Source organism: Gymnodraco acuticeps, unplaced genomic scaffold, assembly GCF_902827175.1.
Source record: "Gymnodraco acuticeps unplaced genomic scaffold, fGymAcu1.1, whole genome shotgun sequence".
NCBI classification, from domain to species: Eukaryota; Metazoa; Chordata; class Actinopteri; order Perciformes; family Bathydraconidae; genus Gymnodraco; species Gymnodraco acuticeps.
The window spans coordinates 147,300-170,284 of record NW_022992300.1 but is presented as its reverse complement, the minus strand read 5'-3'; the positions used below and the strand labels follow the sequence as shown (position 1 = coordinate 170,284).

At 43.5% G+C, this 22,985-nt stretch overlaps 2 protein-coding genes across 9 annotated transcripts; one reads left to right on the top strand and one right to left on the bottom strand.

Moving 5' to 3' along the window:
• Positions 1-29: 29 nt before the first annotated feature.
• On the bottom strand, positions 30-6,056 carry dap3 (death associated protein 3). The gene is made up of 13 exons (XM_034208039.1): positions 5,884-6,056; positions 5,658-5,699; positions 3,869-3,985; positions 3,618-3,719; positions 3,398-3,506; positions 3,205-3,297; positions 2,973-3,103; positions 2,274-2,354; positions 1,445-1,609; positions 1,286-1,345; positions 1,106-1,195; positions 419-536; positions 30-326 (listed from the first exon to the last, which is right to left on the bottom strand). Exons 2-13 carry the CDS (start codon positions 5,694-5,696, stop codon positions 241-243), a joined length of 1,191 nt encoding a protein of 396 aa, XP_034063930.1. The 5' UTR covers positions 5,697-5,699; positions 5,884-6,056; the 3' UTR covers positions 30-240.
• A 1,256-nt stretch (positions 6,057-7,312) lies between these two features.
• Positions 7,313-22,784, top strand: LOC117540997 (histone-lysine N-methyltransferase ASH1L-like). 8 transcript variants are annotated; one of them, XM_034208027.1, is made up of 14 exons: positions 7,314-7,865; positions 10,511-11,355; positions 12,235-16,294; positions 17,726-18,062; positions 18,241-18,414; positions 18,503-18,600; positions 18,720-18,793; positions 18,928-18,973; positions 19,079-19,119; positions 19,725-19,792; positions 19,879-20,057; positions 20,526-20,617; positions 20,701-20,838; positions 20,923-22,784. In XM_034208027.1, exons 2-13 carry the CDS (start codon positions 10,714-10,716, stop codon positions 20,824-20,826), a joined length of 5,937 nt encoding a protein of 1,978 aa, XP_034063918.1. In that variant the 5' UTR covers positions 7,314-7,865; positions 10,511-10,713; the 3' UTR covers positions 20,827-20,838; positions 20,923-22,784. The 8 variants fall into 8 exon arrangements, 5 of the variants coding, with proteins under 5 accessions (XP_034063917.1, XP_034063914.1, XP_034063916.1 ...); XR_004568250.1 differs by having other exon boundaries at positions 7,313-7,865; positions 18,928-19,119; positions 19,879-20,070; XM_034208026.1 differs by having other exon boundaries at positions 7,313-7,865; positions 18,289-18,414; positions 18,928-19,119.
• The last annotated feature ends 201 nt before the right edge of the window (positions 22,785-22,985 follow it).

Sequence of the window (22,985 nt, the reverse complement as noted above, 5' to 3'; positions counted from 1 at the left end):
CAACTTCCTTTAATTAAACAACAAAGTACTTTTTTATATTATTCAACATTTTATTATCAAAGAAACACACATGCATCATATTTTATAGATATTATGGACACGGACATTTGTATATTCATGTATTTACGACACTGGTATTGATGGGTGTGATATTTGTGTGTGTGTATGCTTGTGATTTATATTTGTGTGTGTGTGTGTGTGAGAGATATTTATTTGTGTGTGAGAGAGTGATTCAGGTCTTTATAGGGAGGCACAAATTCTGTCCATCATTGATGGATTTCTGTTGCACAGAAAGATGATTTCTTTCTTTCCTTCCTCTGTTCGACCTGAAGAGGGGGAAGAACATAATTTAGAGTTACTAAACATCACATAAACATATTTTCATATGTAGATAAACATCCACAGTAGGATCACTCACTCTGTGGATGCTGCAGCCACTGGCGGTCCATCCAGTAGAGGTAACAGCTCTCAAACTCCTTCTCGCTGTAGTTGGGCACCGACACCGGGAGGAACGGGTCCATGCTGTCAAACCCTCTCTGAAGAGCAAAACACACAGGGAGTCAACATCCAGAACATCAATCTCTAACATTATCAGAAAATATCACTTTTTAGATGCAATAAATCAACAACTTTGAACACATTTATCATTGTTCATAATGCACCACAGGCCCAGTTACTGTATTTAACATAGAGACATTCATCATTATATAATCAAAGTTGAGTATTAGCAGATAATTGCATCTTGAAACTATTTTAATATAATTTTTGATCATTTGTCAAGAAATAAAGGCTAAATTAATTAACATTATGCAATTATAATTTATAACATCACATTATGTTCTATTTGGGTGAAGTGGCAAGATTGTTATATGACCCTTCTATGATACAGTTTAAATGGTGTCCAATTGTCTGCTGTGTGCATCAATTTATTTAAATCCTAAATCTTAAACGACTTTAGCTCACTAGTTCTGAGGAGTGAAGCAGTCAAAAGGCCAGGTTTGATATTTACCCGACAAATGACCAAAGTTAGAAAGAAAGTAAGACTCATCTTCTGTCAGAGCGTGAGTACAAGAGCTAAGCAATGTACATTAAAATGTTCTCTGACCTCTCCCAGCAGCTCTTGAGGCAAGTAGTCAAATTTCGAAGTGTAGAGAGACCCCGTCTGAGACAGAGTGGTGATGATGGCGCCTCCAGTCTGAGCCAAAGAGAGTATATGTCAACTGGGAACTAAATACTAATACAAACACAATATTCTTATGCATGGTCTTTAGTGCTTTCTGCTCACCCAGTCCTTTGTCAGCAGCTTCTTCAGGTTGTAAACCAAAGTCAGCTCGTCTGATTCCACCTGATGATGGTGAAAAGAGAACAGGCAACACCTCTAATCAGTCCAAACTGAAAAAAGACAAATATGAGGCGTGACAGGATTGTTCTTGTGTTTCCTTACTGGACTCTTATCCTTCTTCTTGATGGTGGATCTTCCCCACAGGCCGTTGACACCGTCCACAGCCACGGCCATGCGGAAGTCTGACTCCGGCTGCCCGCTCTGCAGCCTCAGCTCCTTCAACACCGCCCCCACCACGTCGCTGCTGCTCTTCACACGAGATATACCCTACAGAAAATACCATCAGACCCCTGATGAAATTCTATTAAAAGCAACTAAAGGGCCCACTACACCAAAGTGACACATCAAAGCAAGTTTACAGGTCTTGGATAGTACTACTGCATGGGTACAAATAGTTGTATGATATCCATAAAGCAGTTACTAACATAACACAACTGAACTTTTTGTTCTAATAATGTGCTGTCAGGTGGCTATTAATATCAGATCTATTTACAGCCTTCAACAGAGACCACAAATTCGTTTTTGTGACAAGACAGACAAATTAGGACAGCACTAATATCTCATTGTTTCCTTATTAGGGAGGAGAAGTAGAGAGCAAGATGAGTGATTGGAAGGTGTTAAAATTCACAGACTGAACATAAATCTACTGCTTTTTTCTGCCTTTGTCAGGGACTATGGTCCAAAAATATTGTGCTGATCCATCTCCATGCTCAGTTCATTGGCTATTGATCACCGCTAAGCACAGGCAACATGAGAGATGACATTTTAATGACTCCCTGTGGGGATATCGGTAGGGCACAAGAAGGGAAGAATAGGTAACAGACAGAAAATACAACAAACTGATGAAAATGTCTCATATATTAAGATAAATCACATTTCAAATGAACACAAAACAATATTTAGAGCCAAAGAAATGTGTGAGGAAGCTCACCTGATCCACCAGCTGTCCTAGTAAACTCCCCTCCTCAGTAGACTCTCTCTTTGTCCACACATAGCGCTGCTTTGTCTTTATCTGGGACAAAGAAAACAGTTTCATTGAATATGCGTGCATGGGCTAGCTCCTCATTTTACTTCATGAACCAGGTCTTTAATGTTTTTTTCACATAAAGCTAGCAATCTTTTAGTTTGTTCCATGATGCCAAATACATTAATTTATATTACAACCCAACCATAATCAATGTAGGAAACTAGACTTCTTTATTGATATTCATTTTTACACTGTAAAGAACACTTAAGTACCTAACATCCTCCATCCCAATACATTAAAGTATCAAATGTTCTCCACCAATAATAAACCTCTAACATATCATGCTGTTATATTGCTCCTGCTCCACGCAAAGACACAGTGCTTTTACAGCAGTACATGTGGGTAAATGCAGGTGGTGTCATAAAGCTTAGGTTTAATGGCCTAATGTGTATCAGCATGTGACCTAAACTGCTGTGAGATGCAGTCCCGGCTCATTTAAAGCTTATAAATGCCTACATGCTTGGTTTTGTGACACATTTTGTTATACTTACAAGCCTTCATTTTGACTATGTATACTCAGTCATCAAGTTCGTATTGTAAAATTGCAGCCTGTATAAATAGTGTCTAATGACTGATGTTCATTAAAGCACAGAAAATAATTACCTTTGAGAGGAAGGGCTCGTTTGTGATTCTGAAGTTGCGTAACCACTCAGAGGCCTGTAAAGGCTGATCAAAGCGAGTGTCGTTATAGGATGAAGGCATCAGCTCCTTACAGTTCTTCATCCAGATGTGAGCTGTATTAGAAAAAACACAGAAGACATAGAAGAGTCACTGTTGATACTTTCTGTACAGAGGCAGCAGTTGATCCACTAGTATGTGTTTGTGTTAGTCTTACCATCAGGAACATGCAGCACCAGCCATCCCTGTGTGTAGCAGTAGTGGACTGTGTGACAGAGAGACATTGTCTTCCCAGTGCCATTCAACCCATCTGAACAACTTGATTAAGGTTAACAACAGGTTAATCAGAACATCAAGAGAAGAAGAGCATGATTATCTGAGTGAGTGGGAGTTTGTGTTGTAAAGGATACAGAATAAATATCGCAGCGAAGGTTTGCTGAAGTCTGTTTTCTTCAGGTAAGAGATGACCTCGAGAGAAGGCTTCCTCACCATCATACAGGCTTCATTGAACGTCTTTAGCTAAAAAAAAAAAAATGCATGACAATTTCTCTTTAGAGTACATCTTACAAAAAAGTCACAAAAACACCGTACGTTTAAAAATAATGTGCATGCATAGACACAAGCACATACCTGTTGTTGATAGCGCCCTGGGAGACCATGAGGAAACAGGGTGCGGATGTGTGTGGAGGGCAGTGTGTAATACTGTCCCATATGCTGCTCTGAATGACATGCCTGGAAAGAAAAGGGCCGTAAGCATGGCAACTGAAATCATTCAAATGTACAGACAACTGCTTCTACAAACAAATCTGATTCAACTAAGCAGGTTAGCTGCTATTCCCCTGCAGGTGAGCATTATGACGAGTAAAACCAGGTCTGCTTACCGGATCATTCTCTCGTGTTCTGAATACTGAGAGCGGCTCAGGTTCTGACTCTACAGCCTCAGCCGCCTGCTGCTGCTGCCCACAGCCACTGGTGTGAAGGGACCGAACATGTGTTACCTGTAAACATTTAATATAGTAAATATTTGTATTAAAATGCTTTACATCAGGTGCCTTGCCCACATGGGCCATCAAGACACTGTTTAAAAAAAAGAGAAAACTGAAAAATTATCCAAACAGAATACATGGTATTTAATAGATACGTGTCAAAACTCATTATATCAGAAACCGCCCAATTAAAGATAAAGTACAACACCTTAATAGAGCGACGGTGAACCTTTAGCAAAAGGTGAGCCAAGTCAAACGGCTTGTGTGTAAACATGTGCTATGATCTACATTCATGTAGATCAGACTTAGATATATTGGGAGTATTTGCAGGAATATACAAGAGTATCATGGGAAATAAATAGAAGAGCACACAGGTGATGCTGATACATCGCAAATCCAAAGTGCTAAATCAAAGTACTATCTATCAGTAACCACAAAGAACCTGAATAATCCTGGAAAATGTTGGAAAGCCATAAAATCGATATCCACGGGTGATATCCGTAATGAGCTACCTCCGTGCATTACCACAGCATCTGGCACTATATCGGACAGGGCCACTATGTTAAATTGTTTTAATGAGCATTTTGTGTCCTGTGGTTCTCTGTTTGATTCTGTCACTAACTCTGCTTCTGTGAACACTACAGTCTGTGACTCTGAAAAACGTGTTTTGGAAAACCCTTTTAGTTTTACTCCTTATACTGTTGATGTTGTTCGTGAAGTTTTAACCAAGTTAGATCCTAAGAAACCGGCTGGCCCGGACAACGTAGAACCTTTCTTTTTAAAGATAGCTGCAGATTTTATTGCTCCACCTCTCACTACTCTTTTTAACCTCTCCCTCAGCACTAACACAATTCCCAAAATTGTGGAAGTCAGCGTATGTCCTGCCTCTACTAAAAGGAGGGGAGGCCACTTTATTAAATAACTATAGGCCCATCTCTAAATTATCAGTTCTGGCTAAGGTTCTTGAACGCCTAGTGAGTGAACAGGTAAAGGAGTTTTTATGTACAAATGACATGTTTCACATGTTTCATGTGGAACCTACTAGAGCAGGTCTCCCTTGAAAAAGAGATCAATTATCTCAATGGGATACACCTGGGTAAATAAAGGTTTGAAATGAAATGCTTTCTTGACATAAAGTACTGCTCTGGATGGTACATGTGCCAAATGACAAAGTGTGTTCTAAATGTTGGTTAGCTAGATATTCGTTATCAATTTTTTAAGGACATGTTAACCTTACTATGGGAGCTATAATTCCCATGAATAGCTCTTTTAACAACATTGGTAAAACAATGGTTGTGCTAGTTCATTGATATGGGCTCAGAACAGTCTCATAATACACACATGCACACAGAAGGATTCACACTTGTATTTCATGATCCGCAAAAGGATCCTCCTGTGTGTATGTGTGTATTATGAGACTGTTCTGAGCCCATAATATGATGTGTGTAAGTTATATTCTTCTTGCTCTCATACATTTATGAGAGCAAGTAATGCACCCTACAAAGACGAACACATCTAGGCCTATGTAATGGATCAGTTAATCGTCACAACCATCAATATATAAAACAGAGCAGCTGAGCCAGGTCAAAACTATATATCAAAAAAGTATTTTGAATCATATACTGTCCAGCTCCTGGCTGCATCTTCTCCTTTATCTTAAACCTCCTGTTAACAGTGAGCTTACCGTTTGCCGTAGTCTGAAGGACAGTCTTTGAAGAGCCATGATCTGAAACAAGAAATACGACATGCATTTAAGTTAAGATAAAGGGGAGAGCCAAAGAAGAGGACAGTGTGCATAAGACAGCAGTGTCCTCTAACCTTGCGTAAACACTAAGCTAACAGCTAACTTAGCTGTGGAACCTATCAGGAAACATTAGCAATGCTAGGAGTTATTTAAAGCGCAACTTTACCTGCTGTTGAGTTCAACAACATTCACTGACGAGGATTTCGGTTTAGCTCATCTACTGATAAATGTCGCTGAAGTGTTTTAAAGAGAGGGTAAGCTGCACACCTCCAGTTAAAGTCAATGTGCCAGATCTGTCATGGGCACCGCCATCATGCAGCTCACAGCAGGAAGTGACGTCACGCCATCACAATTATTTTTAGCCAATAAGACGCTGCGAGCCAGGCGACAACAACTGAGGAAAATGGAGTTTGTCAGTTTGACACATTAAAATGTCATTATATATCTCTTGAATATGATACAGAATAACACATAAACGTATTATTTATACAAAGTAACATTTACAAATGTAAATCCAGAATACCATCAGTTATCCTCCCCCATTTTACTGGATTGTTTTGTGAATTCAAATATTATAAAGACTCTTATTAGCACTAAATGATTCTGAGATTCTTTTCAAGTTTTTGTAAATTTAGATTTTTTTAAAGTTTATTTATCCAAATTATGTTATTTTAAAATGTTATTTCAATTTACTTTTATTGTAGTTTTTCTGTACCATTATGTGTAGTACATGTATGTCTGCCATGTTGTACATGTCTATTTAAAATAAAAATGTGTCTTTCTTTTAGAGGGAGTAATACAAAACTTTAGTCTGAGGAGCAAGTGTCTTTTGTGCACATTCTTACATAAGTGTGTTTTTCATTTCCATAACATTAAACATATTGTGCTTACAGCAGCAAACCCTCAGAAAGGTTGTTTACTAGAGGCTTTATTCACGATTAAGCTAATCTGTAGTGTGCACTTAATATGTCTTTTATAATTGTACACAGTAGTGTAAACAATGCATGGAAAACAGGAGAAAATGGGGCCAATAAGATCCTAAAGGTTCACATTGGTTCACCAAGCTGTAGTGTCTATCCTGAAAACAGTTACCATTATCACTAAATACATTTTTAAATAACACAAAAGCACAAGCTATAGGCTACAAATAATGAAAGTGATATTATTATTAAAATCATCATGAATGATATAACTAGGTCGATTTTCATATAATATTTGTAGGTTCACTTAAACACATAGTTAAAACTGGTAGCCTATCAAATCAGGTTTTATTTATAGAGCACATTTAACAACGATTTTTGGTCGAGCCAAAGTGCTGTACATAATTATATATTATGTTTATGTCACATATGATGTTGTCATTCCTGTGAATAAAACATTGTTTGTAGTTTGGGATTCATATTTCCTGTTTAACTGATGCATAATAAACAGCTCTCATGTATTAACTTTGGAATAAGTGCTTCCCTCCAGCCTGCCTTTCCTTCCTCCCCCACTAGAGCCATCCCATATTACGTACAGCGACACAACTTTTGAGCTGCTCCCCAAATTCCTACCAGCAGCCCACTTTAGACAAGTCGTCGCCATTTTATTAAGTCTAAATAGCCCTCCCCAATCGCCTGTTATGAACCGCAATGAGATCCTGTGCTGTATTTTATCTCCTCCTCTGGCCACACGAAAATGGCCACGCAATGCATTCCCGCACTTCTATATGTCACAGCCTGTAACCCCGCACACACGCTGCTGCAGCCCCGTCATCCGGACACGTTAACAGCTTGTGTGAGCACAATCTGAGCCATTATGACTGGAAGGGAGCGATGTAACTTTCCCGAAAGAAGTGGGCAAAAACAAGAGCCTCTGTAGTGTAACCATAGGAGTGTAACCAGTCCGCCACCTAGCTGCGGAGACGCGCCGATCGGTCGACTGTATGATTATGAAAACACCCGCGCCAATGTTGTTGCACAGTCGGCTCCGAGCTCCGATGAGCCTTAAACTCGGTTTTAGGAGGTGTTTTAACCTCTGCTTGTCTTCGTTATGTAATCAAAGCAACATCTAATGCGCCAGAAACCTCCGGATTGCTGAAGGGGGGAGCAGGACAGCAACACCTTAACCTCATGCCGAAACGCAGTTGGCTCCGGGACGCGCTCTCGGGTGAGTAGCCTACGTAGCCTTATTACAGATTTCCATGGCAGTCTGTATTAATGTGTGCAGGCCTGTCATCAACAGCGAGCTCTTAGCATTGTAGGTTACTTGTAATTGTGTGCATCCACGTTGCGCTAATTTGATCCCCTTGTTGCCGAGTATGTTTCTCCCCCTGTTCTCCGTGCACGGTGATATTTCTTATTTCAATGTTGCTGACACCAGCAGAAGGGCTGGCAGAGGACAGATAGAAGAGAGGAAAAGGTGGCTCGAGGACTAATCCACATTAATAACACCACGAGCACACATTTTGACGCTACCCCACTTCCATGTTGACTTTCAATTTGTGCATATTTCAGGACGCTTAAACGTGTTTTATTTTTTATTTCTGGAGATAGGAGTGACGACAACAACAACACGTGCATGTGTGTATCAATTGTAAGTGCGACAGCATCAGGCGGATAGTGATTTTTCAGAGATGCGCAAAGTCATTTTTGAGAAGGAAGCCCCTGTTGACGTCCTCAGTAAACCAGAGAGAGGTTGCTCAAGTGCGGTAACACCCCCACTGCCGCCCATACTGTATCTACAGTAGCAACATCTGTCAACCTACGCAGCTGCGACCTAGGTACACAATGTACGATCAACACACTTAAAATACACTAAAAAGTGTGTGTGTGTGAGAAAGAGAGACCCACGTGAGAAACTTCCCTGTATCTGTGGAGTGTGGCTTTAGTATTTTAAGATGCCATCACAGCAGCCCTAATTTCCAGCAGGGTTTCTGTGCTCCTGCTGTTGTCAGGCAGAGGATAATGGTGTTGTAGTTATTGATGATAACACTGTCATGGGATGGTGATGATGGCTGGAAATATGGAGGGCCATTATCATGATTTAATCATCGCCTTATAGCCACAGAGGAACCCACACTGACTGCAGTGTCAAGTCCACCCATCATCCTGTCACTGGAAATAGCTTCTAGTCTAATGTTGGAATAATTTTGAGTTATGTTTGAGAGGTATAACTCTGGAGAGTATAACAAGCTATACGTATGCACTTTGACTGTTATTGAATGGGTTTGAAAACCTGCCACTCTTATTCCTTACTTTGGCTCTTCTTCACTTTGCACAACATGAGTATCACCCACAGGAGTGAAGCTTCTTCTCATGCCTGTATCTTCTTCTTCATGCAAGTCGGGCCTTGGGAGTAGAGGTCATGAAAAGAGGCTGCAGTTTTTTAAAGAGGAACACTGTCCATCTCTGTGCTCATTTTATTTGATTGTGAGGAGGTTTGGCATCGGAAATGCTTTTCAAAACTGTTACATAAGAGTTACTGGAACAGATGTTTATTCGAGCTTCGAATGATTCAAGGAAAGGGTTTGGGTGTGGAGGGACCAAGAGGCAGGAGAGATAGCCCACTGAGCTCTTAAATGAAAACATTATCTGAGATGCTTTTGTAAGTTTAAGTAGGCAGTTCGGGGCGTTGAGAGACAGATGAGCTATTTCATAAGACGCTCTCATGAGAGGACTGAAAGAATGCTAGGCGGGTGTGTTTTATTAGAAAATGGATGATGTTCTCCCTTAATGAGCGAGTGAATATAATGAAGGAAGCATGACAGAAGATGCTGCTTCCTTTAGATATGTTTAAAAACTAGGCTGAACAGAGGTCGAGGGAGAGTGAACGTTTTTTTTTCGCCGAGGAGAATGTTTTTTTAGGCTGGGTTTCTTGCTATAATGTCACATAAAAGGCAATTTACAATGGGGTCAATGAAAAGCTTACTTGACTAAGAGGAAGCAATGGGAGGAGGAAGAATTTGCACTCCTTTCCAAAAATAAGTTTTACCCTTTCCTACGGATTTGTGTTACCACTACTGAAAGAGGAGGAGGGGAATGGTCTGACTGTGAATGGAGGGATTTAGGTTGAAGAGGAGGAAAAGAACGAAGTGGAGGAGGAAATATGGTTTTGATTAGCATGGATACAGTGTGTGAGTTGACCATTTCACTGTGTGGTCGACAAAGAGGGAAAGAGAGAGAGAGAGAGCGAGTAGATGGGACTAATAGAGAATGCATGCAAAAGCTTTCTGCCCAACATGAAAAGGGGAGTTTCGGAGAGAAAAGAAAGTACAGCAGAGGGAAGGGTGGGTGGAGGAGTGCTTGTGGGAGTAGCTGAGAACAGAAGGCGCAAAGACAGTGGGGAGAGAAGGGGAGGGGACTGGATAAGTGACTGAATTAGTCAGGAGCTGATAGATTGATATATTGATTTGGGAAGAGGAGGCGGAGTGAGCATAAGTAAAAGGTTTGGGAAGCATTTGCTATCATTCAGAGCGGCCGTTATTTACAAATTACTCGAGAAAACCAGCTGAGGCTGTTATTGAAGAACGTGAGTAGGTCTTTCTTCCAGTTAGTGCCGACATTCTGGGAATCTGTGGCACTGATTGCCCCCCTGAGTGAGGAGATCTGTAGGTGCTGTATGATGAGATCATCTCTGTGGACGCAGACTTAAGCACCTCTCCACAGCTGCCTGCAGGAAGGGTACTTTCCCTTCGATTCCTGTACTACTGCGACTCAGCATCTGAGCTCACTGAAATGACTAATCACTGGCCTCTCTATCTTCCTGTCTGTGTCTCACTGTCTTTTCTTTCTCTCCCTCAAACTCCTTCTCAGTTCAAGCTTAAAGGACCAGAGAAAGACATTCCTTCGCTGGATAAAAAGCCCAACTGGACTTGGACTATATCAGGATATTATTTTGGGAACCTAAACCTACATTTGGCTCTTTGCTCTTGAGCCCAATAACCCCAGCGGGATAATTTAAAAGTGTTAAACTGGGAACCCCACAGCATCCTGCCTCCCCCCCCCTGACTTCTCTGATGGACCAGAGAGTGAAGGGGGGAACCCCTCCAACCACAAACTCCACTGTGGACCCCACCTCTGCATCTGAAGACTCTGAAGTTTCAGAGAAAAAGCGATGGGGTGAGGGTGATGCAGATGTTGGGCAGAAGGAGGAGGAGAAGAGAGGATCAGGGAAAAAGAGAGAAGGGGACAAGGGGGCAGTTCTGGAGCTGCTGATCGAGGGCCGCTGTGGAAGCACAGGGCAACAACAGCTTCAGATCTCCGGCAGAGAGACCAGCTGCCCCGAGGGAAATGTACGACTCCGCATTGGGCTCCAGGCCAAACGCACCAAGAAACCGCCGAAGATCTTGGAAAGCTACGTCTGCAAGCCCACCATAAGGACCTATCAGAGGCAAGCCAGGGGGGGACTGCTAAAGGGAGATGGAGAAGGGGGACAGCAAAACAAAAACAGCTCTACTCCAGTCGAGGCAACCAGAGATCAACGCTCAGCCTTGGATGCTGTCCAGACCACGTTCAAACAAAATGCATCTGCTGCTTCACCACCACTTGCATCATCATCATCATCATTATCATCGTCACCACAGCCAGCGTCTACCACAGCTTCCAAGGCAACCTCGGTCCCTGCCATAATCAGCCAAGGAACCAAGTCTGCCAAACAGGTAAGCAAAGTACACACCCACACACAGATAAACATATTGTTAGCTGTTAAAATGAACCTACTCTCAATTGTATTTGATTTCAATGGTAAAGGGTTAGGGTTAGTGATTAACGTGGTGCACACATGTGCTGCAGCTCTGTTTTAGTTTTTGCAGTTCGTTACCAGACATGCTTATGTGGTGCAAATTGGCCCGGCTTTGTGCTCAGTTGTAATAAGGTCAAATGAGCTATTGTCTCAATACTGAAACCTAAGTAGCCCATTTAAAGAAACAGACCTATAAATAGGAAAACAGCACGGCAACCACTTGGAGCTATTACAGACATTGGTCCATCAGTCCCTATGACAATCACCCAAGGGAAAGCTTATTGCTTTAGCTGCAGAAAACGCCACTCAAGCTGCAGCATACCAAAATGATGGGATAAGTACAAAATGTCAAGCCTTCTCATCTGTATTAGTGGCAATTTATAGCTACCAATAGCAGGGCTTTCTGTCTCTCTCTTTCTGTCTCTCCTTGGCTCTCTATATCAGTCCCTCTCTTCTATTTTTACATCCGCTCTTTTTCTCTACCTGCTCTCATTTATCTTTCACTCCCCCCCCTGTCCCTGTCCCACTCCCTTCCTCTCTGCCTTTGTATTTCTCCTTTCTGTGTCAACCCCATTCTTGTTTCCATCACCTCACTCTCCTTCTCTTCAGTATGCCCTCTTTTTCTCTGCCTGATTGAGTCATTTTGTCCTCACTCTCTCTTTTAATGGGCGGACAAAAACAAAAGCATTTCAGTGGTTGTCTCCTCCCCATTGTGCTTCAAAGTTGTCAACAGAAAAGTAGTGAAAGCCACAGCCATTGTTGTCTATGACAGAGATGTTGTGTCTGCCCTCTCTAGGTTCCTGTCAAACTGGCTGATAAGACAGAGGTGAACTCAAATGGTTCATCTGAGAGAGTGAAGAAAGACAAGCTTCCTAATACCAACGGGCAGACTGTCAATGCAGGACAGAAACCCTGCTCGCCTACAATAGACCAGACGGTTTCCTCCACTCCTTCCACCGCAGGCATCCAAGTCCCGTCTGTACCGGAAACCAGGAATGAAGGAAAGACCTCCAAGATACATAATGGTTTGGTTCAGACAACAAAACAGAAGGGGCTATCTAACGGGAAAAGCTCTGCTGGCATCCTTGGCACTTCCACCTCGTCAAAAAGCAAAGTTGGAAAACAGAGTAGTTCTTCCTCTGTTCCCTCCATGGACTCTTCGGCAAAACCTCCAGTCTCTATCAGCGCCAATAAAGAACTCAGCCTGTCCAACAAGAGTAGGCCAGACTCTCCTTCCTCCTCTTCAGCCACCCCTAAACCACAGTCCTCCCCCTCTGTGGATATCTCCTCTGCCCAATCCAAAGATCAGGACCCCCCTCTAGAGAAAAAGAGAGACAAAGAGAGGAAAGCAAAGAAAGAGAAACGGAAAGACAAGAAATCTAAACGAGATAAATTGGAGGCTGAAACCGCAAAGAGTGAGATCAGAAAGGATGAAGGCAAGAAGAAGAAAAAGGAGAAAGGGAAGGATAAAGGGAAATCAAGGCACAGTAAAGAAAAGGATGAAAGACATAAGACTGAAGATATTTTGAGGGATGAGTTAAACATTGAAAAAGGAAAGGCTGACAAAAAAAGGGATAGGCTTAGCCCAGACAGACAACAAACAGAAGATAATACATTTGGAGAATCAGTTGATAGTGGTATACTAGATAAAACATGTAAAATAGTCAATCCAGGCAGACCAGATGAGAGAGAAAAGACGGATGACGGTTGCAAGCCAGTTAAGCAAGCAGAGCCAGCAACAGGTGACACCAGTAAATCAAAAGAACAAGATGTCTCAAGGCATTCAAATGTGCCTCCAAGCCACCCCTCTTCTTCTGCTCCGCCCTCTTTACCCACTCCCTCTGCCCGTGCCCCTGTTTCTCCCCCTCGCTCCCCCCAAGAGCAGGACAGCCGTCCGCTCAAAAAACGTAAAGCCAGGCGGCCCAGCTGGACCAAGCTTGTGCAACGGGCTCAGAGGGCAGAAAATCAGGAAGCCCCGTCAGATTTCCAACATAATCCTCTACACAGCTTTCCCCAAAACCCCAAGTCCCCCCTTCCTGCCAAGGCCACCGTTCAGCAGACTGATGACTCCCGACCATCTCCGTCTAGCTCTTTAACAAGCAGCTGCCCCCCACTCTCTTCTGCAACCAAACCCTCATCCCCAAAGCAGAGTTACCCCACATCAGACCATAGCCACCATGCTTCCAGATGCCAAATAACCCCTGCCCGAAAAAGAGGCCGCCCTAAAACCCCGAGCTCTAGCTTAGATGAACCTCCCCCTAAACGTTCACCCAATGCTGTCCCTACTGATGTGCCTCTTCTGGGGTGTGACGCAGTTCAGAAAGCCCCTGTGCTAGAGCCAAGTCCCAAACTGCAGTGTGCCACTCAGTCTAAATCCAGCCCCAAGAAGCGTGGCCGTCCTCCCAAACAACCACTCCCAGTGGACCAGAGCGGAGACGTACTGAATCGCAGGAACAACACTTTTCATCCTTCTGAACAGGGGAACAGGCAGCTTAAGATCAGGAGGCTGATTAATGAGATGAAGAAAAGAAAAAAGAAGAGGCTTCACAAAGTAATGCTTTCTGGGTATGTGGGAAAGGAGGGAAGGGCAGGCCAGGCAGCAAATGGCGAGACGTCTCTGGGAATTTGTAAATCGATAGAGGCTACAACAGTGAACACACTCTCAGCCCTGTCATCCTCCTTTGGGAGCAAGCTGGGCCCTCAGATCAATGTGAGCAAGAGAGGGACCATCTACATGGGCAAGAGGCGGGGACGCAAGCCTAAGGCCCAAACATCTTACCTTAATTCCAAGAACGCCACTCAATCATCCCTGTTTACCACATCCTCTGAATCAAGTCTCTTCTCCTCTAACCAACCCCAGCCCCCTTCCTCTCATCCATTTCCCTCCCCATCTCTCACACACTCCAGTGGGGCCCAAAGCCCTTATAGTGAAGGAAGCCTCACAGAACCAACATCCTCCCTACTTTTTCCTCACTCCTTCTCCCTTCCTTCCCCATCGTCCTCCTGTACCTCCCCACGCCCTCCCTCCTCCTCATCCCTCTCTCCCTTTGTGAAGAAGAGTTGTCCATGTCAGGGAAGGCATCACTTCCCCTTTCACCAGTCGTCATGTAAGCTCTCCTGTCCCACCCTCGCTCTGCACCACACACCTGGTTCTCCCAGCCACCTAAAAGAGGCCACCCCCTCCCCCAGGAGTGAGTCGCACAGTGAGGAGACGCTGCCCAGCGACAGTGGGATAGGAACAGATAACAACAGTGTTTCTGAGCGAGCAGAGAAGAGGGGAGTTCGAGGCATGTTCAGGTTGGGCCAGGGGTCAGGAGTTATTCTTGGGGGACAAAAGCACCTCTCCTCTCTTGTGGATCGCCCCTCTCCTGTCTCTTCCCCCCTCTCTCTCATGCCAAGACACACAAGCCCCATCAGCAACTCCTCTACTCTGGAGCGGCACAGAGACAAACACAGGCACAGACGGAGGGATTACGACTGTTCCTCGGCCTATAGTTGCTTGTGCCCCTGCCCAGGACACAACAAGTGCACTCATTCTGACTTTTACCCTTGCCTTGGGCACAATGCACTGAAGAGGCAGAAAAATAAACATAAGAAGAAGCACCAGCAGCTGCACATGCAGGATCCAGAGTTCATGGCCGAGTTAGAAGATCTGATCGGTCAGTTCAGCGAGGTCCATATCGGGCGGCGTAGTTGGGCGCGGACGGGCCTGGGACAGGGCTTTGATGGGAGTGGTAATGCTCCTGGAGGACGGCGTCACCACTCCCCCTCAAATTCTCTCCGCTCCAACATCTTCAGGATAAATCTGAATGGCTTTTACTCGCCTCACACTTCATCTTACGCTGGTAATCCTTCCTTTTCACCCCAGCCTTTCTACCCCTGCCAGCCTCTGCATTGCAACAGGAAGCAAGACCGCAGGCAATGTGGTTGCCCTTCAAAGTTCCAGGACACCATCGATAATATGGGCTTTTATAGCGGCTATCCCCCAGCCACAACACTCTACCACCACCTCCCCAGCTCTTATCAGCTTCCCTCTCCACACCAGTATTCCCCCCATCAGTCCCATCATGCCCACTTCCTCCTCAACCCTGCCAGGTTCCACAGGCGGAGGAGCAGGTTGCTGAGGGAAGGAGCTTTAGGAGGAGAGGCTGAGGGAGATATGGGGGGAGGTAGTGGAGGAGGCCCACACCTTAGCTCAGGGTTCACCTCCAGTCTCTCCTGTGGCTGTGGGAGGAGCGAACACAAACACAAACATAAACATCGGCACAGGCACTGCGAGAGAGACATGGATGACGAGGAGGAGTTGCCCGAGGATGAGGAGGAAGATAGGAGGGAGAGGGAAGTGTTGCTCAATTCAAAGTCAAGGTCAGGGTTCATTTTAGGTCAAGGAGAAGGAGGAAGGAAAGGGGCGAGAGGAATGGGGTCCACTGCTGCTTCAACATCATCATCATCCTCAGCAGAAAGGTACAAACACACATCTCTCACCTCACTGGGGTTGGGCTCCTCTCACCTATCTTCATTTGGAGGAAGCTGGGGGGGCCTGGGCCAGAGTTGGAAGAAATTTGGGGGGCTGGGAGGGACAGGATTTGGAAATTCATCCCCCAGCTGGAAAGGCTTCTCCGCGGAGTTCAATACAGGCAGACTGATTGCATCGGATGGAGAAGAAGAAGACGGTGAGGACGAGTCAAACCTGTACAGGACATCCCCGTCTCCAACACACACCAACCTGTTCACATCAGCTGCCGTGACAACAGGGGGGAGGGGTCTGAACAGCGGATTGGCCGGTAGGAATCCAGGAAGTGGAGACAGGTCGTGGAGGAGGGAGGAGCCAGCATGGACAGAGAGGAGAGGAACAGGTGAGGGTGCATGAATGGGTTAATCAATACATGTGGGAATGAATGAGCGCTGACGTGACTGTCTGACGGCTGTGAACTCATGGTAGCATTAGTGCTAACGTCTGTGTAAATACTGCAGTGCTGGAAACTGTCAATATTAATAAATGCTATGACATTGTTAATATTGATTTAAAGATGCTCATATGTATTGTGTTATAATTTCATTGGCAGAAAGATACATTCATAGATAATATGGAAAATCTAACATCAATCGTGATCATTGAACAGCACACACAACTTGACAGCAGGCTGAGTGAATAGGTTTTATGCAAAGAGGCTCTTTGCACAGTATGACAGATTTCTATACTTGCACAATGTGGAGATGAGATTGTGGCACCAATAGTTTTCCCAATATAGAGACAGTTTTTTTCTGAAGTGGTGTTGAGCCACCCATCAAAGCTTAGAGCGTGTTTAAGAGGAAATCAGACTCCATTCTTTTTATAGCCAATTTCAGTCTCCCTCTGCTGTGCAGTAGACGTGTGTCAAATACATACAAACACACACACACATACACACACACACACACACACACACACACACACACACACACACACACACACAAATGCAACCACTCTGTTCTCTGTTGGAATGTTTGGAAAGTGTTATAGCAGGAGGGCTGCATCTTGATGGGAAACTTCCAGGAAATCTTTGAAATCTTCTCTGCCTGCAGCGAACCGCACGCTGTTGCAGCCCTGGGCTACTCAGTGAACACAGTCATTAGTGAACCACCAGATTGGCTATTTCAAGTCTGGCCTATTTGACTTGGAAAAATTCAATAAGGAAAGAGTGGTCAGTCTTGTCAGGGTCTGTGGAAAATAGAACAAAAAGATAGATGGAGGGATTGAGGAAGGAATAGCACGGAGGTCAGAAAGGGGGCAAACAGAGCTTGTGCAGGAAAGATGTTGTTTTGAAAAGATGTGGAAAACACTCAACATAAGTTCATCATCTAACTAAACACACATGTGTTTTGAGGTGCAGCTCCCTACCACGGGCACACTCATCCACATTTCTTGTCTCTTTCTTTGTCTGCTCAGCCTTTTGAGATTGTGTTACCCATTAACTGAATGTGCAAAAACTATTTCAGTGGAAGAGTGCATACGTGTGCATGCTTACATTAGCAAATATGCAACTTTCCATTCTTTTTCTTTTTTGCTGTGAATGTGTGTACATAAATCACTTCTTAATGCATTTCCCAGAAGTGAACTGTTAGAGGAAATGTTGTGACTCATAATCTGTGTCCCATCCGCATGACTCAGCCCAGACTGGCCTCACCTCACACCTCCTGCTGGCTCAATCGCTGATCCACATCTGTCTCATTTCCTTTATGCCACTTACACCCCTTCTGCCTTTCTCTGGCACAACCCCTCCCTCTTTCCATTTCAATGACTGCAGGTTTACAAGGTGACTCAAGAAGCCGCGGGCAGCAGAAAAATGTGCCAACGCTCGACAGTGTGGCAGGAGGAAAAAAGAGAAGGCCAGGACGGCCCAGAAAGAACCCACTGCCCTCTGCTGTATCCCCCCCCACACACTCATCTGCAGCTCCCTTCGTGTCATCAAATGATCAGTTGCCAGGACATAACAGAGATAGTAGAGAAGCAATAGGGAGTAAAGAAGGGCCAGTGAGAGAACGAGGAGGTGACACCATCCAGCAGGTGACTGAAGTGGAGCTGCAGGCCAGGAGGAAGAAGCGACAGAAGAGAAAACATGGTGACTCTCCCTGTCAACAGAGGTAAACACTCACAAATGTATTATCAAGTACCTGCGCTGGTTGACTTGGAAATTCAATACAACCACTCACTATTGCTATATTAACCCACTGTTTTCAGCACTGTGTGCTAAACCAGTGCCTTTCTCTCTTTCTCTTTTTCCTCTATCTTTCTATCTCTCTCTTCATGCTTTCCTTTTAGTGTCGCTGAGGATAAACCTGAGTGTGACACCCTACCTGAATGTTTCAGCCATTCAGATCTCGACCAGGCTCCATCTTCACCGGAAACCATCCTAAGAGAGGAGAGCGAAGATGAGCCTCCCGGGAAGACGTTTCTGAGGGCGGGTCTTTACTCTGATGATTACAAAACTATAGAGTGAGTACACTGATTTCAAAAACAAATTAATAACTTTTTTTACGTTATCAGTTTTTTAGTTAATGTATTCAATGTGTCTCCTTCCTAGCCCGCCCTCCCAAGCCCAGCAGTCGTGCACAGAGAGCATGGAAGACACTTCAGGGGATGAGCGTGAATACAGCCTTTTACCTGCTCCCATAAATGTTGGTAAGTACAAGGACAAGGGATATAGTGATGTAGTTTGTTGTAAGGCAAGGCAAGGCAAGTTTATTTATATAGTTGTTGTAGCCGTGATAGTTCATCCAAACTCTCTTTTTGTCCTCCAGGGAAGTACCTAAGGCTGAAGCGGATGAATTTCCAGTTACCCTATGATGTGATGTGGCTGTGGCAGAACAATCAGGTACTATAGAGCTCTATAACACAGAATCAGGAAGTTAGACAGTCAACTTGAAGCATCGTTGGAGATAAAATGTTATGATAAAAGGAGATTTGTGGAGTGAGTGTGCATGTAATTCTCATCTTGTGTTGTCACAGCTTCACAGTCAGCCTGCTGTTCCCCTGAAGAGGAAGCGGCGTTACTGTGAGTTGCTAGTTTTGGATGTGTTATCTTCAGGTTTAGTAAATGCATCAGATACATTCTCTCATACTGCAACTGACTGTGTTACTGTCTCTCTTTGTCACTCAGGCCAGCTGAAGATGAGGAGTTTATCCTCTCATCAGACAGCGGTGAGATCTTCTGCCTCCAGGCTGTTTCATTCTATTGAAGAATGTAGTTTTAAAGAGAAAATAAATAACTTTTCCACGCCTAGAGTTTAGTTGTGGTATTATTGTTGGTGCAAAAACAAAACAGATTTGTTTCAGTTTTTCCTCTAGGCTACCAACACCCCAGCACACACTGCATTTGTTTACAAACTAAAGGAGACATTCATAATATATATCTATATATATGGTCCATTGATTTTCACACAAAGTAAATCTACTTGTTATTTTATCCTTATAAAGATGGCTAAAGCTTGCAGCCTAGCTTACAACACAAGAAACAACCAAAAACCACCACATTTGACCTAGAAATGGATCTATGTGCTATAATAAATGCAGACCAAAATCCCTAGTAGTATTAATATTTGGCTGATTTAGTTAATTACACAGTTTACATTACTCCAGTCTTTTTCTTGTACCAGGGGTCAGCAACAGTAATCTGTTTTTTGTCTAATTTTGTTTTGTATTTAAGGCTGAAATTGCGTTGTAAAACAAGGCTTATATATAACCAACCTCAGATGGTGTCATCATTTAACTAGTTAGTGTTAAAACTTTCACCTCTTTCTTTACAGGAGAGCTCTAGTGAAACTGCTGGCTTGTACCCTCACCTCGACCTGGAGCCTTTGACCAGTGTTGAGAGGTATGGAAATGTCAAGAGAAACTACTTGATGCATTGTTGCTGAACCAATGACAGTGAGCTAATGGTTCTCCCTGTGTGCCGTCCAGGAGCTTTGTGGTGAAACATCACGTCTTCCTGGTGAGGAACTTGGAGATGGTGAGAAACAGACAGATCCGGCTGAGGATAGAGAGGGAGAGGAAAGGAGACATGGAGGAAGAGGGGAGGGACTCACAAGGTCTGTCCTGCGATGGAGCCGATGATGAGGAAGACAGCCACATCAAGTCAGGTCCATGAAGCAAGTGTGTGTGTTAGTTTTTGTTCCTGTAGGTGTTCGTGAATGCATCCGTGTATGTGTTGATCTCTTTACTTTTTAATTTCTACGTCTGTATAGATTTCTTCTGGTGTCCTGTGCTGTGTGTTTTTCTGTGTGCATGGATGTGCGTGTGTGTGCTGTGCTGCTAACAGACAGTCATCCTCATGTTTGGCTTGTCTCTCCATATCATACTCAGCAGAAACTAAGTGGTTTTCCAACCACAGTATTTTACCCTGCAGAAATGTTTCCCCATTTCTATCATCCATCGCTGGTGTCGATGAACCAAGCCACAGACTTTCTCCTAAAGCAGTGACACCATACCATTTCCATCAAAGACTCACTGACTGGTTGGAGATAGGAAAGAAAATTCGGAACATCACATCATTACAGATGACAAAATAATGTGCTGTTTTCAATACTGTTTGACCTCTGACCCCTCAGATCAGGAAGCAGGGATTGAGGGGACGGTTATCAGCAGTGACCCCCACCATCAGAGTCGAGACACCTCCAGCTCGCTCACGGCCAGCCCCTGTGTGAGTGAAGCACTACCCACATACAAAACACATCAATAAAAAATCTGCTTTTGCAATTAATTGTGTTTACTTGTACACTACAGCCCACCAAAACCCAGAACAGACAACAGGAGGAGGGAGAGGAAGAAAAACCAGAAGAAGAGGTCTGCACCAGAGAACAGAGAGGAAAACGGCTGAATGATTTACTTTTGACCCTGCAGCATTCATAAGCTAACTGAGAGGTAAGCAGAGCATCGAATACAGAAACACTAGTGACTCAGAGATGTATATGCATTGTCTTTTTGATAGTATCTTGTTTTACGTAGGTTGGACCACTCTGAGAAAGGGACCAGGCCCACCACCGGACAGATGGACAGGAACTGATGTCACAGCACTGCTATCAACAGAAGTAGTGCCAGAGAGAACAAGCGAGAAAAAGGAGAGGAGGGATGGAGAATTATTGCGGCTGAAAAATGCAAAAAAGACATCTCACACACTGACAGATGAGTGTGGTGAACCGATCACTCTGAAGGGCATCACACCAAGAATGAAACCATGGCAACACTTCTTTTGTCCAAGAGGCGAGGGATGAGAGAAACGGAGATACACTGTCCCGGATGAAAGAAAGAAACAGACCAGCTGATATGAATTTGCACTAGTGCTGGATGATCAAGCACACTAAAGACTGTATGTATGTATGCTGAGTGGACACACTATAAACACATACACTTTTACTTCGGCACCTTAAGCAAACTAGGAAAGACAGACATTGGTCACGGACTGAAAGTGGACATATATGGTACGCGAGGAGCTCAGGAGATGCCTGGGGGAACAAAAATGTAGCCTGGGCCCAAAGTAGGTCAAAATTGAACCCTCTTTTTACTCATTAAGCTTTCAAAGTCACATTGCCCCTTTGGGAAACGAGACAAGGAGAAGTGAAAGCTGTTGAGAGACAGTGGTAGGTTTTCCTTAACTTTTCCAAGACAGCGTCTGCTATGTACCAGTGAATAGGCAGGGGAGGGGCGGGCTTAGTGATAGGAATTTTGGCATTGCTGCAAGAGAATTTCTAATGAGGTTTTAAGAAAGAAGTTATTTTTTGAAAAAAAGGACAGCTTGAGCACTGTCTGCTAAAGAGATGGGCAAATGTATATTCATGATAGGAATGTTTATTGTTGACTATTTTCAGTATTGCTTCCTGGGGAAGGGATGGATAAAAAGTGTTTTGTTTACTTCAGGCTGCCTTTGAGAATGTTTTTGCTCCCGAGCATTGACAATCAGAATGTCCTTGGGTGAAAGGAGAGAAAACTAGAATTGATTTGCCCCAAATGCTCTGTGGAAGTGCCATGTTGTCTTGTGTACGTACCTAAGTGAACTCTCATGCAGTCTTTAAAAGCAATATCTTCTCTGATAAGGACTATATAAGGACTTGTGTTTTTTTTAGTTGTGAATATGTGAGGATAGGAGGTCATTTTCCTGTACAGTTGCAAAGTAGATTGTTCACATTTTAGGAACATTGGGTTAATCCACTTAGTGGAAGAAACCATAAGCGTTTAGTTTCATGTATATGTACATAGAGAGAGACCTGCTTTCCTCCTATCAGCAGTAGCGTGTACAATGAGTATTATACATGACAATACTATTGGGATAATACATACAACTTAATAATCATTTCATGATTTTACTAACATGTTTTTAACGGATTATACAGCTGACCAATATACATGTATCAGTAATTTGTCCCTAAATAATTGACTATGATTGTATGATTTATTGTGTAGAATTAAATAACTTTTTTTTAACTGACTTTTTTTGGTCAGACAATCAGTGACAGTGAAATAGTTTTGCCAGTGTTACATTTCTGCTCTCTTTCAGTAGTGTGGCTTCTAATAACAAGCCGAGAAAGTGCAATTTCTTTGACTGTTTACATACTGTGTATATTTTTCCTCTTTCCTTTTTTAACTAAGAGCACTACATTATTGCCGGTGGATGGTTAACTTTATAGCAAAGGTACACATAAAGAGTTATTTATCTAGTTTGCATGACATGTAACCTTTGCCTGTTGCCTCTGATAATGTGCATCTCAAAAAACAAAACATCAAAAAACAGTTATAACTCAATGCCATAGAATGTCAGCTCAGATCTTTTGCCTCTATAACCATAATAATAAAGCATTTTATGTCTACTAGTTCTCCCTGCAGACTCTGTGTATCCATTGCAAGGCTCTCTTGGTGTGTGTGTGTGTGTGTGTGTGTGTGTGTGTGTGTGTGTGTGTGTGTGTGTGTGTGTGTGTGTGTGTGTGTGTGGTCTAGCATTACTATACTTGTGGGGACCTAAATCTGTTTACATAGTCACATGTGGGGACTGGCTTCCCTTATGGGGACAAATTGGA

Coding starts and splice junctions, on each gene's coding strand:
- dap3 (XM_034208039.1), bottom strand. CDS start 5,696: ATGGCTCTTCAAAGACTGTCCTTCAGACTACGGCAAACG. Junction 3,986..5,657: donor CCTTCAGACTACGGCAAACG/GTAAGCTCACTG, acceptor AAATGTTTACAG/GTAACACATGTTCGGTCCCT. Junction 3,507..3,617: donor CAGGGCGCTATCAACAACAG/GTATGTGCTTGT, acceptor TTTTTTTTTTAG/CTAAAGACGTTCAATGAAGC.
- LOC117540997 (XM_034208023.1), top strand. CDS start 10,714: ATGGACCAGAGAGTGAAGGGGGGAACCCCTCCAACCACAAACTCCACT. Junction 18,063..18,240: donor GACTCTCCCTGTCAACAGAG/GTAAACACTCAC, acceptor CTTTCCTTTTAG/TGTCGCTGAGGATAAACCTG. Junction 18,415..18,502: donor GATGATTACAAAACTATAGA/GTGAGTACACTG, acceptor TCTCCTTCCTAG/CCCGCCCTCCCAAGCCCAGC.